General features: G+C 45.3%; 1 protein-coding gene across 18 annotated transcripts in view; it reads left to right on the forward strand.

The window, feature by feature from the left end:
- Positions 1 to 18,206, forward strand: part of FBRSL1 (fibrosin like 1) — a 500,076-nt gene that overhangs the window by 461,334 nt on the left and 20,536 nt on the right. For 10 of the 18 annotated variants that reach the window (XM_088176075.1, XM_088176077.1, XM_088176067.1 and 7 more), the window contains 3 exons: positions 11,610 to 12,006; positions 13,549 to 13,802; positions 17,969 to 18,204. In XM_088176075.1, the coding sequence (XP_088032201.1) occupies positions 11,610 to 12,006; positions 13,549 to 13,802; positions 17,969 to 18,204 (887 nt within the window). Of the gene's footprint in view, positions 1 to 11,609; positions 12,007 to 13,548; positions 13,803 to 17,716; positions 18,205 to 18,206 lie in introns of all 18 variants that reach the window. The other 8 variants (XM_088176080.1, XM_088176069.1, XM_088176081.1 and 5 more) reach the window with 3 other exon arrangements.

Consider the following 18,206-nt stretch of genomic DNA (forward strand, 5'->3'; position numbering starts at 1 on the left):
ATGAATATGTTAATGTGGGAGGAGGTGGTTTTCCCTGAAACCAACTGCTGGCACTTTGGAGTGTTGTCCTCAAAAACAAAACCATATTGTGTCCTCAAAACCAAAACCAGTGGCACGAGCCTTTGGATTCTGCCCCTTGAGAGATGAGGCATTTCTTTTGTAATCATTGAATTGATTAACCATTTTGAGGTCCATTAGAATAAATGTATTTCCCCTCCCTGCAAAAATCTAGGATGTCATCTCCAGTTAGTTTAATATGAGCACAAGTACCTCAAACCATTGCTGAAGGGCTGAGATGAGGAACTGCATCATTGCACTTCCCTGTGAGCCTCTTTGATACAGAAGCTATGAATTGCTTCTTACTGTGCTAAGATTTCCTATCAGTTGCAAATACTTACTATTTCTGAGCCTTCCCTCGTGCAGAGGGCAGCACTCCTTCAGCCTGTGGGATCTGGGGTTGATGGGGAGCCAGGTGGCTCTGGGTAGAGATACAAAGGCTCAATTCTGACTCCACAGAGAGCTGCTTGAAAGGAAATACAGATATAATGTGTGAATGATGTTGTCTGCTGTGCTAATGTGGAGTGGAAATTCTCAAAAATTAGCTTAGACCCTAATGTGCAAGAATCTGGGAATACAGGAATTTACCAAACCCAAGTAGCTGCTTTGTACTGGACTCCAGGCATGTTTGTGTTTGTGCAGTTTGGAAAAACTGTGACATGGAGAGGATTTGAAGGAAAAACTTAGAGTGATTTCAGTGGGATTGTTGGTACACATGGCAAACATGTAAAAACAAGAATATGAATTATGCAGCAATTACTGTCTTGGAAAAGTAACTGCAGGCTAAGCCCACATACTTGTCTCTTTTCTTTCACCCAATACTGAAATGAAAATGTGCGGCAGTTTCAGACCAGACTATTCCTGTGATTATCTTTGCAGAAGTCTGAGCCTGTACTTGTTTGTTGCCCGAGAGAGGTTAGATGTGGCAGTGCCTGCCCAATTCCAATTCCAAGGGTAAGGTGGGGATTGTGAGAGTTGTGGCTCTGCCTGGGAAGTGGGAGAGCTCAGAGCTGTATGCTGCTGGGGCTCCTGCAAAACCCCAGGCACCAAGAAAGCCAAATGCCTCAGTCAGTAGGGCAGTGAATACTCTCCTGAACGACTTCCCTCACTACAGTGAGTAGTCTCATGCATGTCAGAATCACAAGGGCTTTCCATGGCCTTGACAACCTGCAGCAGATTCCATCCAGCAGCCTTGTGGAAATTGTTGTGCTTGATGATATTTGCAGGGCCACTGCAGTGGATATAAAGGTACCCCAAGGAGTCAGCAGGAAGGGGAGTGTAGAGCACACTTTTGGGTTTGCAAGTGCTGAGTGACTGTTCCAGGCTTTGTGCACATCCAGGCTGGCATCGCAGCAATCCGAGCTGCCTTGCACCCTCCAGCCTCATAAGACTTTTTTCCACAGCCATAAACTCTCACACAAGAAGAGATTCAAGAGTACCTTTTCATTAATAGGGTGTGATTCCACTGCAATGCACGGCACAGTGTTCCTCTGTTAGGTCTTACTAAATGCCAGATCATACATTATCCTCCAGCATATCCAGCACTAAAATATTTCCAGAATTTCTACTGCCCATTGAAGAATTCACACTTCATCAAAGGAGAAAGCTGGAAGGAGCTTTGCAGCTGCACTTCACACACTGAGATCATGCTGAAGGAGTTTGCCTTCTGCAGTGCAGTGAAGTGTTCTTTTCTTTCCCTTACTGCATACCAAACCACTCTTTCCTGTTTAGAAGGAAAAACCAATCATCCCTCACATTTTTCTTCTCAAGCATTCTGCAAAGCTATCCCTCAGATGTTGTTGCATTCTCAAAGTGTGGTTCCTGTTGAACCAGATGGGACAGAACAGCTTTTTCAGAAGATGCAACACCTTCCAATGTAGGAGTGGAAACTCTATCACAAAAAATCAAGTATTGAGAACTAAAGTGAAGGAAAGCTCCTCTGCCCTACATCTTTTGTTATCAGTAGTTAATAACTGTGATTCACATGCAACACAGTCCAGTTTTCTTGATAAGTGGGCGTGTTTAAAGGAAAAGTGAACTTTTTCAATCTTAAAAAGCAAAAGGCCATCTGTGATTTCCTGATGCTGTTTACAAACGTTTTTTGCCTGTGCTGTGCTGTCAGTAGCTGTATTTATTCATTGCTCACTCTGTGAATTAAAATGTTGAGGCAGCTCCTGACATGCTTCTTCCAGCACATCCTTTTGGAGTGAATTTTTGGTTGCCATAGGGACCAAATCCAAAGGGCACACACCATTCAAGTAAATGTTCCCTGATTAACAACTTGCAGCTTGTCCCTTAAATATTTTAATTATCCATGATGCAACTGGAAATGTTGAATGTATTCAATCAGTTAGTTTCAATATCTCAATTTTTTCTTGAGATCCATTCGAGCAGCTCAGGAGCTGGATTTTGACCATGCAAAGAGGAGTGATGCCTTACTGCTTTTAAACTTGCAGGAAAATTCTTCGAGTTTCTCTTCATTTTGACCCTACATTCTCAACCAAGTTAATGGAAGGAGGTGCTACTTCATAGCAATTGGAGGCAATTGGGTAACAGCTGCACATGCTGGTTTGGGGAGTAGTGTGCTGCTGAATCCACGGGAAGTGTCTGCCTGAAAGAGGCATCCTTGTGCCTAGGAATGAAGAGGGAGGGCAGTGGGAGAATTCAGAGTATTGGGAGGTGCTGGCTGGAAAGCAGTGGCCCACTTGACAAGCACTCGATCTCAAGTGTTGTTTTCACAAATTATGAGCATATTAGCACTAATGTGACAGCAGCTACTGAGCTGTGAGAGCTGGACATAACAAATAAACAAGATGGGATTTTGCTAATTTGTGTGTGGTCAGTCGCTCCTCTCAGTTCCTGCTTAGCAGAGACTCTGTCACCTTGCAGCACAACTTTTCACAGCTCCAGCCGTGACATCAAGTATGGACCTCACCCAAGTTACTGAGACTGTTTCTAAACAGATCTGTTTGCTGCCCTTTAGGGTGGAAGAAAATTGGTTTTAGGGCTCTTTCTGCCTCTGCTGCAGTGGGGAATAGGTAATTTCCCTGCCTTCCTTTGGTAGAAGCTGCCTCGTGGTGGGAAGCCACCTGCCCCTGCTGCTTTTCTTGTGTTGCCTGATCTGGTGCCATTTTTCCATGTCAGCAGCAAGGGGGGAAGCAGGAGCCAGTGCCCATAGGCTGAAGGGTAAGGTATGAACTCAACTTGATTAGCTCTGTGGTGTGTGTCCATCACCACTTAATTGGCTGCCAATAGCTCCCCTAATGAAGGATGATGGATTGGGCTCCAGGGCTGTGGGAAGGGGCCAGCCTGTCAGAAGCAAGGATGCTCAGAAAAACATTTCTCACCTGGAAAGGACAGAGAGCCAAGAGCTTGAGTGCAGACAGTTCTTCTTTTCTTTCAGTTGTCTTCCAAGGCAGAGATGGGGATTTCTGTGGCCCTGCATATGCTTGGCTGGTTAGGGCAATCATCTGTTCCCAGCAGAGATGATCTGGTGTTTCAGAATGTTCTTTCTTGCCTTTTTCTGGTTTTGGTTAGCAAGTGTGCTTTCTCAGCCAGACGTTGACTTAACTTCTCCAGGCTGGAAGATCCGAAAGGTCATTCACGCTCCTCTGGAATAGTCTCACTTTCTGATTTTACTTTAAATCATTCTTTGGGAGCTTGGAGCTCTCTGATGTCATTTAAAAAAAAGAATCAAAACCTTCATAAGACTGTGCAGATGAAACAAAATTGTTGTCTTAGCCCACACAGGGTATTATGCAGCTTGGCAGATCCCTTCCTTGTAGCAATAAGAAAAGGATTTGGCATTTAACCTCTTGAAATTAAACCAGAGTGTGAACTTCAATAGTTCAATCTTATCAGGGCTTTGCTAGAATAACAAATTGTGAAAAAATGTAATCATGTCTCCAATGTGACCTTGGCAGATCTGCCTCTGTGATGTGAGAGATTAGGTAACTCTAAGCAGATGTCTGTTTATTTTGAAAATAATAGTTATAAAATCTTTCTTTTCCCAGTTTGTTTGCACTGCCTGTGAAGGATATGACAGAGAGAATTGTGGTCTGCATGGAGCTCTGTGTTACAAGCTGCTCTATTATGCTGAGCAGTAATTGCTCTTGGAGGTTTGAGTTATCGATCTATTGGTGGGGGTTCAATTTCAGTGTAAAGACCTGTGTTCATGATTTAATTGGAGTGATTAATAACTCACTCGCAGACTAGATGGGAATCAATATGGATTTCAAACAGCAGAAGTAGTACATTTTCTCTGGTAATGTAGTAGTTGATGGTTTATTATTTGCCCTTGTTTGCCTAATTAAAATCAAAAGATTCCTTGGTTTTTAACAGTTTTGTCTGTTTAAAAGCTTGCAGCTGGAGTTGAGGATGTGTGCTTGCTTGCTTTCATATTGGGGGAGTGTCTTTCTAAATAACTTATTTACCTTGTTGCTTTTTCTGTTACTCAGATTAGGTGTACAAGAGGCCATCACGCATTAAAAACAAGACAAACACACCTTTAGTATACAACTACAAAGAGCTTTAGTAATGTTTTCTGGCCAGGGAAGTAGAGTGGCTCCTACGTCACTGGTTTGTAGGCATTCAGCATCTGCTTAGGAGTAGTGCTGAAGAGATTTAACCCATTTGATCCAGCATTATAGCCCTGGATTAAAAAGCCTGTATGAAACTTTCAATCTCATTACAACGCCAGCATCCACAGTAGGTGATTTAGCTGCAAATCCAGTTCCAGCTTTGCATTGAGATATTGCCAGAAGCAGCATTGCTAGGAAAATGCAGTGTGACTTACTTTGGGGGGATTTGAATGGTGATCCTTCTTCTTTATGCTGTGGCCCCAATCCCTGTGTTTGGCACCCATTTTCATTCAGGCCCTGCAGTTCTGGTGTGTCATCATGCGTGCTTACAGCTAACATGCCTCGATAGAGCATGGAAAGCTCCCAAATCTCTAGGAATAAAGCATCCCATTAAAGAACATAGAGCAGCAAATAGGCATCAAGTCCATATCTTATTGCTGTTGCTCCTCAGTTTCTGCAGGAGGGGGTGAAACCTTTCTGTGCTTCAAGCTTTCTCAACAAAGGCTCTTATCTACAGAGTATTCAGTGTAACATTCAGTGTAGTGTGTTTGAGTTTTCTTTTTGATTTGTAGAGTCCAGTAAGCTTTCTGGCAGACGGCACATTCCTGTGTTCAAATTAATCTTAGTGATGGCAGATCTTTTCTTACTGATTAACATTCACAAATATATTGGTATATATGTGAGCCACAGACTGAAAACACTGATCTGGATGGAAATGTTTAATTTTAAATAAGTATTTCTGTAAGAAATCTTTCCTACCAGTTCTGAAAGAATCAAAGTAAATGTAAATTTGCCATGCTTGAGTTTTTGGTTGGGAGAAAAACATTAATCGTACTGAGAGTGGGGGGGATGCAAAGCTCTCAAGGTGGTTGGGTAACCTGAAGCCCTTGGTTTGCATCAGCATTACCAGGGTGGTGGTGACCTGTACGTGGCCAGAGCTGGCTCTGGGGAGTGCCCATAGGTGTGTCCGTGGAGGTCCAGGAGAGAGGAACTCTCTGCCCCTAACCTGGCAGTCGTGGAGCACGTCAGCCCTTCGTTCTTGGGAGTTGCTGGCTCTGTGATAAAAATGAGAGCTGCTTTCCATGTCGTGACTTGAAGATATTTCACTTTTTAAACTTGGGTGCTTCGGGAGGGAGGGTGGGGGAAGACACCCTTGGAAGTTAATTCTGAGGGCCAAGCTGACAGCTTTTTGCCACTGTTGCTTTCTTCTAGGTTGAAAAGCTGAAGGCTTGTTACAGCCCCAGCATACAGCAATCTAGCAGGTTAAATGACTTGGGCAACACAGTTTATTAAAACTGGCAAGTGCTCGCTCCAGTTCTCTTCCTGATAGTCAGGGCTGCCTGGGAGAGTAATTGATAGTGGCAGCTGTTGGGAGGGTGTTTCAGATTGCAGCGGGGCAATGAGACTTGACAGACAGCTCTGTACAAATGAACTGAGTGATAGGGGACGGATCCAGACCGGGCTGGGAAGCAGCTTCTCACTTGGTCTTGGGAATGGGCTCTGGGAGCCACACCGGGAACAAAGGCTGGCTCTTCTGCACACGGGTTCAGAGCACAGGGGTTTGAGCTCACTCTCAGTTTACTCTTCTCTGTGAGAAAACACTGTAATTTTTTGTGGAAAATCCACCAGGAGCCCGGATGTTCAGAGGAGCCCATGGCACAGGAGAACATTGTTTTGACACAGCCTAATGTGTAGTGCTGCTGTAGTGATGGAAACTTGGCCCTTGCTTCTCAGTAATGTTAAAAATCATCATGTTGCACACCATGGACCTTCCCAGACAGTAGTTCTGTGTTCGAGTCCCATGTCTTTATGTCTTATCTTGAGCTGATTTGCATTAAAATAGATGGAGGAACTCTGTGCCCCTTTTGTTGGGGAGCTTCTGTGCTATAGTAGCTCTGCTTGCCTTACCTTTGCAAACAGCCTAATTGCTTAAAGTCTTAAGTAGTGCTACTCTCCTAAAATGCAATGAAAAAGCCATTTATATAAAAGCAAAAGCCATCTAGGGATAAAGAATTAGCACTTAAATATTGATTTTCACTTGTAAGCACTCTACCAGCATCAGTGTTATTGCTGTCAATGCAAAATGCTTTATTCTCTCTTCTGCTTATGATGTGTTCCATATCCATAGTACATTATGCAGCAGCCTTAAATTTAAAATAAAATTTAAAAAAATACACAAAATGTTTACTGAGGTTCATTTAGTTATTTCTTTGTTTTTACCTACTGCTGTAAAGTCTTGCTCTTCTCTACTCGTTTCCTTTGCTGATGCTTCAAAAGTCTTCTCTGGGACTCATCAGCTCACTCTGAAATTCTCAGCTTCTTGCCATGTATAATTCCCGTGCTGCTGCTTTTGTAGCGTTTCTTGCTGGAATATGGAGCAGGGTTCACCATAGCCAGTCTGGCCTGGGTCTGTTTTCAAGGATATGTACAGGGCGGATAGATGGGCTACAGATGGTGGTTGTTGTGTTTCTTGGGAAACTGCCATTGGTAAAGATGTCATTGATGGATGTAGGAGAGGAATTTCTTTCTCACATCACCCCATCACCCTTGCTGTTTGAAAGCAACAAGGGAGACTGTAGAGGGAGGCTGCAGAAAGACGTCTGAATGACTCCACTTTTCTTTTTTCCAAGAGACAAAGGAAAGGCGTGCAAGCAAGATTAGATTATTTCCAATCACATTGTACGTGTGTTGACAGTCCCCTTTCAGCAGCAACCAGCAGCTTGCAAAGAGCAAGAGGCAGGGCTGGAACTGCTGTTGCCCTAAGTACTGTTTGTATAACACAGTAACTGCTTATTGGAGTTCTCAAAGCAGCCTTTACATGTTTAATCCCTTGCACTTGAGCTACTCTTAATCAGCTTGAAAGCAAATTCCTGTAACAGAAAGGTTTAATTTGTGTCTGGGACTTTCTGTATTGTGCTTAGCCTGCAATGCCGTGTAGTGACACACTGGCAGGCATGTCACCCTGTGCAGCCTTGGGGATGGGCAGTGCACGGTTATCCCAGCCACAGATTCAGAATTCAGGAAACTTTCGCTTGGGGTCTTGGCTGATGGTCTCTCAGCTTTGGGTGACTCCTCCTGAAGCATGCTTTATACAGTAATTTAAGCTGTTCTTGACTTCGGGGTTTCCCTTTAACTTCACCTCCGGTTTCTACAGATTTACACAGCAGGAGCTGAAGCTCTCTGTGCTTTTAAAAATGGTTTTCTTCTTTACCGGTTGAAGTTGGAATTGGATGTAGTCCAAGACATAGGGAGGTTAACATTTTGCAACACTCCAAATGAACAAATTAGTCGATCAGGGAGGCAAGAATTACTAATCCCAGGTTGTTGGGGTTTTTTTCTTGTTAGAGCAGTTTCAGCCTTCTCTTCCCTGTCTCTCACACTCAGTCATCATTCATTCCTGTGAGATCAAGACATGTCTGTTCATTTAAGAAAACCTCTCAATGGAAGAAGTCCAAGGTGTTTGGTTGGGAAATAAACAAAAGTTGGCGTGCTCAAAAGGGGTAGCGCTCTGCACGGTACAGAGTGGCAGATGTGATCCAGCTTTCCCCTAGCATGGCTGGAACATGAATCATTACAAATGTCAGATTTCCTGTGAAGGGACAAGCTGAACTGACATGCGTTCAGGTTTAATTAAGGTTGAATTATTGGAGCTGACTGTCAAGTCTTAGGCAAATTGGCTCAGCCTGTTATCATTAAGCATGAAAATTACTCTAGGACTTGGTAAAAATGAGCACATTTTTGCCTCTAGAACATTGTGGTGTGGTCGGGTGGGTCTGTGTTTTTGTTGGGGCAGTTAAGCTCAGCTCCATGGGTCTGCCTGCTCAGGAGGGCTGGATTAGCAGCCCAAGAACAGAAATTTCTGAACGGATCTCGATGCAACCTGATCCAGCTTGCACAAAATGGAATATTTGGTTGCTTTCCTTGGGATATTTCCATATTTGAGCAGCAGTCAGCCTGGTTAGAGCTTGGGCACTCAGGAGTGTGGTTCTCTTGGGAGGGATATTCGGGTATCCTGCAGAGAAACTACGAAGTTTGAGATCCTGATCAGGGCAATATCCCTCATTAAAATCATTAACTTTCTGAGGGATTTCAGGAAAGATAGCTCAGAGACTTCCATGTGTGTATTGCAGCCATCAGGAGGAGAAATGACAAAGTCACTAAACACCAGGATTCTCCCCTTCCTATGTGGTGGCTGAGAAGGCTCAGGAGCTGCTCTCTCAGATGTTTTTCCCCTCTTTCCCATGAATTCACATAATATCTTTCCCTTCTCCATGCTTCTGCTTTTGTGCAACATGGCTGCAAAAGGAGGGAAGATACTCCCACTCATGCCTGTAGCTTTTCTGGCAAGGAGGAAACTGGCATGTGGATATTTTCATTGCTGTCGAAAATGAAACACAAAAACATTGCAGTACTGCATCCTGAGAGATGGAAGTTGGCAGCAGGAATTAGTCATGTACCCCTTGTACTAACTAGCACAACCAGGCTTGGCTGGTCAAATCAGTCAGCAAGGGAGCCTGAGCTTTTGCTTTGAGAAAATTGCAAATGAGAACTAATGCTGAAACCACAGGGAATCAATAGTTGCACATAAAACTGGTCAAACAGCTGCTTTTAATGTGGGACTTTATTGATTTGTTTTGGATCTAATTGACTTTTTACTCAACTAACTTTTGTGGTGCCAGTGTGTTTTGAATATACACCATTAGTCTACATTGCCTATAATTGCACAATATGAAGTTTAACTCTGTAGGAGGAGGCCTGTTGGATGCAAAGAGCTAATGGGCTCTGAGGAAACCTATGCTCAGGAATGAAACCCAATTGCTTTTAATGGGTAGCTCCTGAAAAATAGTGGAATCTACAGCTGTGAACACACTTGCTCCAAAATGCAGTGTGGGGAGCCCTGGCTTGACTAGGCAATGACAATTTTTAAACTGTTAGCAGTAAAATCTGAGAAAAATTTACAAACATAGGTGGCATTATAAAAAGTAATGATGCACTAGAGCACTGAGAATTTCACTTCAAAAATAAATTCCAAATAGCATTGGAACCAAGCCTAGCTACATCTCACAACCAGGTTACCTGTGATGGATGAATTTATATTTGATAAAGAAATTCACTGAAATGAGAGGCTTTCATTTATTGTAGAGAGTAATTTAGGATCTCCAGACATTGTGTCAAACCAGTAAAGATATATAAGGTGCTGGAAAGTACAGTGTTGATAGTACTTGCTGCCAGCCAAAACACTGGTGTTTGGAAAGGCTTCTGTTCCTGTTACTTGTGGGTTTGAGGCCCCAAGACCTCAAGACATTTTCAGCTGATAAATATAGTTCATATGTTTCCATTTGTCCTCTTCTCACACTCTGAATTTATACGTACACAGTGATGAGCTGATTGATGGGTGGATGAGGGAAACGGTGCATTGGTGAGAGTACAAGCAGAGCCAGAAGCAGTGTGGGAAGCTGCCTTTTATCTCAAGGAAGGAGATGCCATCACCACGTGGGCATTCTGGGTGCATGAACACGAGCTGGTGTGCTGCAGGCTCTGAGTCATCGCTGTCCTCCTCCCATCTAAAGCCAGCACCGTGGCACCCAGGCTGTGGAAGTGGCACTGGGGGCTCTGGCCTCGCATGGGCTGGTTCACAAACGCTGTGCACGGCCAGAATTAGCCATGCAGGGCGTGCTGTGTGTTATTTCCACACCCTCCTACATCAGGAACTGGCTCGGTCCTTTGATGAGACGGGCGAATTTCAAAGGTGGAATTTGTTTGTGAGGGTGTTGGGAGCATGTTAATGAGTGTAGGTCACATCTCCTGCGTGTCTGCAAGGCAGCAAAATGCAAGCAGCCCCCAGCACGTTTTGGTGGGTAATAAAAGTGTGTCTCCTAAAAGTCAGAGGTGCTGTGTGTGCACAGTGGGATGTGTGCAACACACCAACAACCTTAGGTCTTGTAGCCCATGAAGAGCTTTTCTCGTGTCTGGGGTATGTGTGCACTCAAGGATACACAGATGAGGGTGGAAAGGGAGTTACAGTGGGAGTTGAATTGCTTTCATGTTGGTCTTTTCAGTTGTCTTCAACCTTTTGGATACTGCTTAATCTGAAATATCTCTTCTTTCCTCCCTTTTTCCTTTCCAGCCTTTTAACTCTCTGGGATGTTTTGTTTAGCTTAATTATGAAAAATGGCAGGGTTTGGCACCACAGAAGGAGTAATTCCATATGGAATTCTCTCTATAGGTGCATTTTGCAAGGTTGCAGCATTCCTTATAGTTTTGGCACACCGAACATACAGATGTTTGCACTGTCTAGGGTGAGCAGGGCTACATTTGAGTGCCTACTGAACTTCTGACTGGATTTTTCTGACGTTCTCTGTTCTGTTCTTCCACACAAGTGTGTAGCCAGGAGACAGCAGTGTCACAGCTTCTGTGCAGAGCTGTCCCATCCTTTGCTACAGAGATCCCAGGTAGTCTCCAGCCTGGAAGACAGATAGGGTTATCATTAAGGATTGATGCTTGGATCATGGTGCGTTGTAGCTGGAGTTGAGCCTAAATCCGATGTGGGTTACCTTGAAAGGGCATTGAGAAAATGAAATGTCTTAATGATGAGGCCTGTGTTTCCTGAACATGAAACTTGCATTGAGCAGGAAATACTGTAGCAGTAACTTGAGACATGTTCACACTCCTGTTGTACGTTACCTTGGGTCCCTGAAGAAGTCACAAAGCTGTGTGTTCTCTGTAGTATGCATTCATTTAATGACAGCTAAGTCTCTTGCACACATGCTAAAAGTACAGCGGACTGGCCAGTCAAGGACAGCGGAAGGACAGACTCAAGCACACATCCATCTTGTAGCAGCAGTGCTCCCACGGTGCTCCCACGAGCTGAAACATGACTTGTTTTTTCCCAGGCATGTGTTCTACCGAGCAGAGAAAGTAAACGCAAACCTTTCAGCGTGTGCTTTGTTCTTTTTCCTGTTGCTCCACAAGGTCCCACCTTGAATGACAAGCCAGAAGCGAAAGCAGCCAATGTCCCAAAGGTGTCTGGGCTAGAGCGGAGCCGGGAGCTGAGCACCGACGTGCCCTTCGCCCTGCCCATCCCCAGCCCCCAGCCAGTCGCTGCCGTTGTGACTTCGACTTCCTCAGCGCCCACGTCAAGTGCCAGAGCGAGCCCACTGCTGAAGAAGGAGCCAGTGATTTCAGCACCAGCACCACCCAGGCTCACGCCTCAGCCGCAGCCTCGGCCGCAGTCACAGCCTCAGCCCCGGCCGCAGTCGCAGCCTCAGTTAATCCCCGACCTCCGGAGCCAGCCTCCGAGCCACATCCCTCCGCCTCTCAACTACCAAGTGCATCACCAGGTGGCCCACAACGGACTCAATAACATCAGGTAGGAGGAAGGGATGCTCGCGTCCTCTTCAGGCTGCTGCAGGGATGGAGCTTGTTTCACATAGGTAGAAATTTCTGAGAGGCAAGGCGAGCACTCGTCTGGGGTAAGATGGTCAGTGCTTTGGATATTGGACTTCGTGGGCTGACTCCAGGCTGGTTTTTCCAGATGTGGTGGATCAGTGCATTTGAAACGTGATAAATGAGGAGAAAGGCACATTTTCCTTTCAGTCCAGTTGCAAGGAAAATTTTGCATGGTCTTGTCTGACCTGGCTAGTTCTTAACTTAGAAATTTAAGGTGGTTTGAGTTTGAGCAACACCTTTGTTCTATATTCAGAAATATTTCCACTACTCATGGTTCTCAGGTATTTTGGCTCACCAGCATCAAAAGAGAGATATCTGTCTTCTACTTTGATCCTTGTTGGTCCCTTCCAACTCAGAATATCCTGTGATCTGTGTTGGAAAATGCTGAGTCCCTGAGACCAGGGCTTCCATGTGGGCTGATAAATCTGCTTCAATCCAACATGTTCAGATCTTGCAGGAGGCTTAGCTCTGCTGTTTGAATTGCCCCCATCCAGTAAGGAGGGTGGGTGAAAATGATATGGATAAAATGTTTCTAGAGAAAAGAGTTTAGTCAGTCAACTGGAACCTGTATAGTCTTTTTGCTGGTGCAGAAAACATGCTTTGCCTCCCAAGCAAGAGCTAGGCTAGTTCAAACAAGATGAGAAAACTGATTTAAAGCATAATATTTGACTGCACAAAGGTCAGAGTATGAATACAGAGAGCTGCCATTAATGTGTATTTCATAGTATCCTGCATACTTAAGGTCTGTTGTGGTTTTACCTTGTAAATGCCACCGTAGTATAAGTGGTGAATAATATTTCAAACTATTCAAGATCTCTCTGAGGTTTAGTTTGCAACAGATATTCAGTATTGTGGGAAGTACACAACTAATAACTGCAGTGATAGTGTGTTTCAGCCCACAAAACTTAGATCACTTGCAATGGAGTAATAATAATTGAGGAAGATATAAAATACAAATTACTAAAAAAAATTATTAACCTGGTGTGCATTTGCATGCTTGTGTGACTACAAGTGCAGCAGATCCAGTGGGGTCCCAATCACTCGTGCAGTGCAGCTCTGCATACCCAGAAAAACAGAAAAAGGAATTGGTGTCACTGTGTCCTCTGGTCACGAGGATCCACGTGGACACTGCAAGGTCATCAGAGGTTCCATAAAGGTGCAAAATCCAGCTGCCTCTGTGGCCTTCATCAGTACTCACAGATAGCTGTGAGGATTGTAGCACCGGAGGAAATGTCCCTCCAGAGAGCCCAGGGCCTGTTCTGCCCTGTTGGAGACGTTCATTAAGATTCGTTAACTGTCTCCACTGCCATTAAGACAAGCAGAAGCATAAGCCTGGGGAGATCAATGTTCCATAGTTGTGTTGTTTCTGGTTGTGTATTTCTTGCACTGTTTCAGCCCTGGATTGTAACACACTCTTTCTCTCTGTCTCTCTCCCCTCCCTCCCGTCTCTTTCTCTCTGCAGCCGGAGCAGCAGTGCTAGCAGCGCCACGAGCATCAGCCTCCCGAAACACCTGCCCCTGTCTCCCCAGATTCCGCCTCACCATTCCTCCGGCCCAGCTCTGCCCCTCTCCATCTCTAATCTTGCTACCTCGCACTTCTCTCTCAGATCGCAGACCCAACACCAGCACCATCCGGCCATGTTCGCCACCCCACCCACGCTGCCACCTCCACCAGCGTTACCCACCAACAGCCTCGTGATACCAGGGCACCCTGCGGGTAGGTCCCTTCTTCTGCCAGGGCTAATTGGCCGTGCATGCAACTGGAGGGTGTTGAGAGATGGGCTGGCTGGTGGGCAGGTGAAATACCTCGGCACAGACCCCTCAGTGTGTGCTGGAACTGTGACAGTGCTCATGAAACAGGTAGGAGACCTGGATGTGCTTTACCAGTTCAGAGATTGTAGACACATCACTGTAGCTTCCTATAGGAAGTCTTCGAAGCCAATGCTTTAAAAAAAAAAAAAAAAGTCCTGTTCAGGGCATGAGTTGTCCAGTGTGGCATTCCACAGTCAGACATTTTTTCAGATTAACAGAGAAGTGGTGTGCAGTTTGCCATTCTCCCCTTCTCTCTCCCCTCTGCTGAGAAAGCTGCTGCCGTTAGAACTGATGAGAAAATACTGTTTCTACAATTGTTCTAACTGAGCACTTGAATCCCCTGCCTGATCCTTCGATCAGCAGCACATCCTGCTGGCAGAGCTGGATCCTCTGCCTGCAGTAGCACAACTGCTGTGTGCCCATGGCTCCATGACTTTTCAATCTGAGTCAGAGACAGCTCAGCTGACAAGCTCTGCTGTGCTACTCTCACTGTCTTTGCATCCTTTTAAAAGGTTTCCTTTGTTCACCCCGGCCCCCCATTCTATTGTCATTACTGCCCTAAATGCCCTGTTTATAGCTTATCCATTAGCCTACAGCTGTCCCTGGAAGAGACCCTGGCAGCTGGAGACTTCCCAGCAACTTTCACTTGCTGGGGCCTCCTTTTGATCTGGCATTTGACTCCACAACTAACTCAGCAGGGATTAAACAGGACAAGCATTTTGCAAAAAACACACTCTCTGTTTCCTATGAAGTCAGTTAAAGGAATAAGGAAATGACAGATTTGCTGTGGAAAAATCTGATGGTCTTCCATCCCCCTTTTTTTGCTTCCAGGAGCTAAATAATGTCTTGTTATTTATTACTGCTTCTTTAAGAGAAAAAAAAAAGTACGAATTGGTCCAAAGTGAGCTCTGAGAACGATGATAGACAAAAGTGCTGTGGGTTCCCTGCCAGAGACAGGACCACATAGGCCAAAGCTGGCGACTGTCACAGGCCCTGGCACCATCTAGAATTTCAACCACATGGCTGGGAAGATGTTGGCAGCACTGTGGGAGACCTATTCATTGCTTCCCCTGTTTAAGGCGAAGAACTACTGTGATGGAGACTTTGAAAGCATAGCGAAAGGAAATAGCAGAGGACTCACTAAAAGCATGATATTGCAGTCACTGAAAGCAAGTATGTTTTCACCATTAACTTCAGGAGATGCAAGATCAAGTGACCTATTCACATTCAGCAGCTTGCCAGGAAACGCTAACAGTCTTGTTCCTACTAAAAGGATTTCTCCTCCAATTTAAGTAGGAGAAGCCTAAGTTAGTGGAGGAAAAGGTCTGGATGTCTAACCCTGCAGACAGTGAAATGCCTCTTGTCTGCACTATATGAAATGCCTGCAAAGTGGCACATCATAAAATCAATACAGAGTGCTGCAGAGCCAGGAGCTTCTGTTGTCGTTCACATAAAACTTCCTTAAAAGCAAACAATATTGCTGAGCAGCCCTGAAGAGGGAGACAAGAATGCACTTCTGGTGGCATTTCTTCCTTTGGAAACCTAAAGCTAATACAAGTAACTTAAGAGCAGCCCTTGCTGAGCTTCTGCCATCTGCTCAAAGGCTGCCCTTGTGTAGGATACATAGAGGAAGCAGTGGTGTGTGTCTCTCCTCTCCTGAACGTGAGGGCACTGTGAGTGTCCTTTTTGTGCCATGCCCAGCTCATGTGTGCACACAGGACAGTGTTTGCAGGTCCCAAGGGCTGCTCGGGCACCCTGCTTGTGTTACTGTGTGACTGGACCTGACATCACTGACAGGTGCAAGAGCTTAGTTCAGACCCAGACATTGCTCAGAGCCCCTCTCGGAGCTGGGCTGTTCCTTTGCAATTCCATCCTTACTACGAGGCAGCCACTCCTCCAAGTGCCACACAGCTTCTCCAAACATCTCTAGGCCTTTTCTTCTCCTGACGGAGGCCAAAGTTGTGGTAGAGGGCTGTGGGCTGGAGCCAGCTGCAAATCTATCAGTCTGACTTCCAGTCTCTTAAAGAAATTGGATATCAGAGCACTTACAACTGCCAACTTGCTTTTATCTCCCCCTCCAGAAAAGTGGATTATCTTGATGCTAACAGAAGGATTCAGTTTCTTTAAGTCATGCCAGATTTAAAAGCGTAAACACACACACATGAAATCATGCTCATATTCTCTAAAGAGGTTAGGTTTTGGACCTAAGTGCTTTCAGCCTATAGTTTTTTTCTTATTTGCTCAATCCGAGGAGAACCCATTATAGACTCTTTTATTCCAGTGCCTTAGGCTTCAGTATCACAAAAATATATACTTTCTGCTTTTGTATTAATTATTATATGGATTGTAGCAGTACACAGTACCTGCTCTTAGCAGTACATTTACTAACGAAAAGCGAATGACTTAGGCACCCAAAATTTGCTTTCAAATGTGACTTTCGATTGTAGGCTTCTAAGTGACAGTAGAGACCTTGAAGTTCTCCATCAGAGTGCATGTTTTTAAAGATCTTAACCATGTCACTTCAGAAAGTGATTGATTTAGACATTTCCAATGGTACTGTAAAAAATTGAAGTGAAAGAAATCCTTGCAGAACATGAAATAAAACTTTAAAGTGCAGGTATTCTTTTGCCCCTTTCTGTTCAGAGCTGTAGTTTGAAGGGGTTGTTACAGTGAAAGAAGTGGATTCATGTAAATTCAGAAGCAAGTAGATCAGTCAGGACTAGGTTTGTGTCATCCACAGCTGGGGACACGGGTTGGTCTTTGCTTTAAAAATACTGAACATGTTGGATGCTAATCCCTGTGTGAAGTTTTTAGGCAAAGCCACAGATATATTTAATTGTTATACTAGCAGACATTTTGGAGAAGTGGACATTGGTCCTTACTGTCTTCAGTGACATCATTTCTAAAGCACTGGTGTCCTGAACCACATCCAATGCAAGTTGTTATTCCAGAGGAGGATGCTGAGAAGAGGCCACGTCATATGGTGGAACATTTTGTTTCAGCAGTCGTTGCAACCTTGCTGAGATCTTGAGCTACTTCGATGTTTGTCCTCTTCCCACTGATTCATCCTCTGTATTTTCTCAGAGGAGAAAAGCCTGAAGGCAATGACAAAAAACAAGAATTACAGCCTGTTACAAATTGAGGAAAGGACTGGTTGCTATTTAAGATCTCGATAAAAAACTTACTGCAAGGAAGGCCTTGATTTATAGGATAGATGTTTCTGGTCATTGTGTGCATGTCCTGGGGCTGAGAAGAGGGGATGGCACAGGGATGGATGTGTGAGCAGGCAGTTTCCAGCCACCCAAACCCACGGTTATGTCATTGCACTGCAGATCTTACCAACATTTTACCTGTGAAGTATGTATATGTCAGAGCTTAACACACATCAAATTTCAGTGTATGTGTGTGTGTGTGCCTCTGACTGTCACACGCCCAGAGGATGAAGGTCAGTATTACGGTTTTGAAGTGAGCTGTTGGCCTCCAGGGCACTCCCCAGCACCTCACTGGTGCAGGAAGGTGCAGCTCCCGTGAGTCTGGGAGGTGTGATCCCAGAGGTGAGGCTGCACCTCTGCAGTGTGATCCCAGAGGTGAGGCTGGATCCCTGAGGTGTGATCCCAGAGGTGAGGCTGGATCCCTGAGGTGTGATCCCAGAGGTGAGGCTGGATCTCTGAGGTGTGATCCCAGAGGTGAGGCTGGATCCCTGAGCAGGTGCTGGGAGGACAGGGCGGGCGGGCGCGGGCGGCGGGCGGGCCGGGCGGAGTGCGAGCCCCGATGATGTTTTCTGCTGTGATGACTCATGGTGTTCTCTCTTGTCTTTAGATACCAGCCTGTTGATATCATTCAACCAACCAATCATGTATTGCCAGCCTCATTCGGGGATTCTGATTGGTACTTTGTCACAGGCATCTCTCTTACCTCCACCAATGAGTCCTCACGTAGAAAACCACCACAGCATGACCTGCAGAAACAGGGAATGCCAGGTGAATATTGACTCTTTCTCCTCCGTCTTTGTGGTACTCACAGGCCCACGGGCCTCTGTGTCTTTTTTTTTTCTCTCTCTCTCTCCTCTAGATCACGAACTGCTCAGGCAAGAGCTGAACAACCGGTTTTTGGTTCAGAGTTCGGACCGGGCCGCTGCCTCACTTGGCCCGGTGCCGCTGCTGAGAGCGGAGTTTCACCAGCACCAACACACGCATCAGCACCAACACACCCACCAGCACACATTCACTCCTTTTCCATCCAGCTTGCCCCAGACGCCGCTCATGCCGCCCTCTGCACCTCCCATGGTGCGTACCCCAGCCCAAAATGT

Source organism: Sturnus vulgaris, chromosome 19 (assembly GCF_052056855.1).
Source record: "Sturnus vulgaris isolate bStuVul1 chromosome 19, bStuVul1.hap1, whole genome shotgun sequence".
In the NCBI taxonomy this organism is placed as follows: Eukaryota; Metazoa; Chordata; class Aves; order Passeriformes; family Sturnidae; genus Sturnus; species Sturnus vulgaris.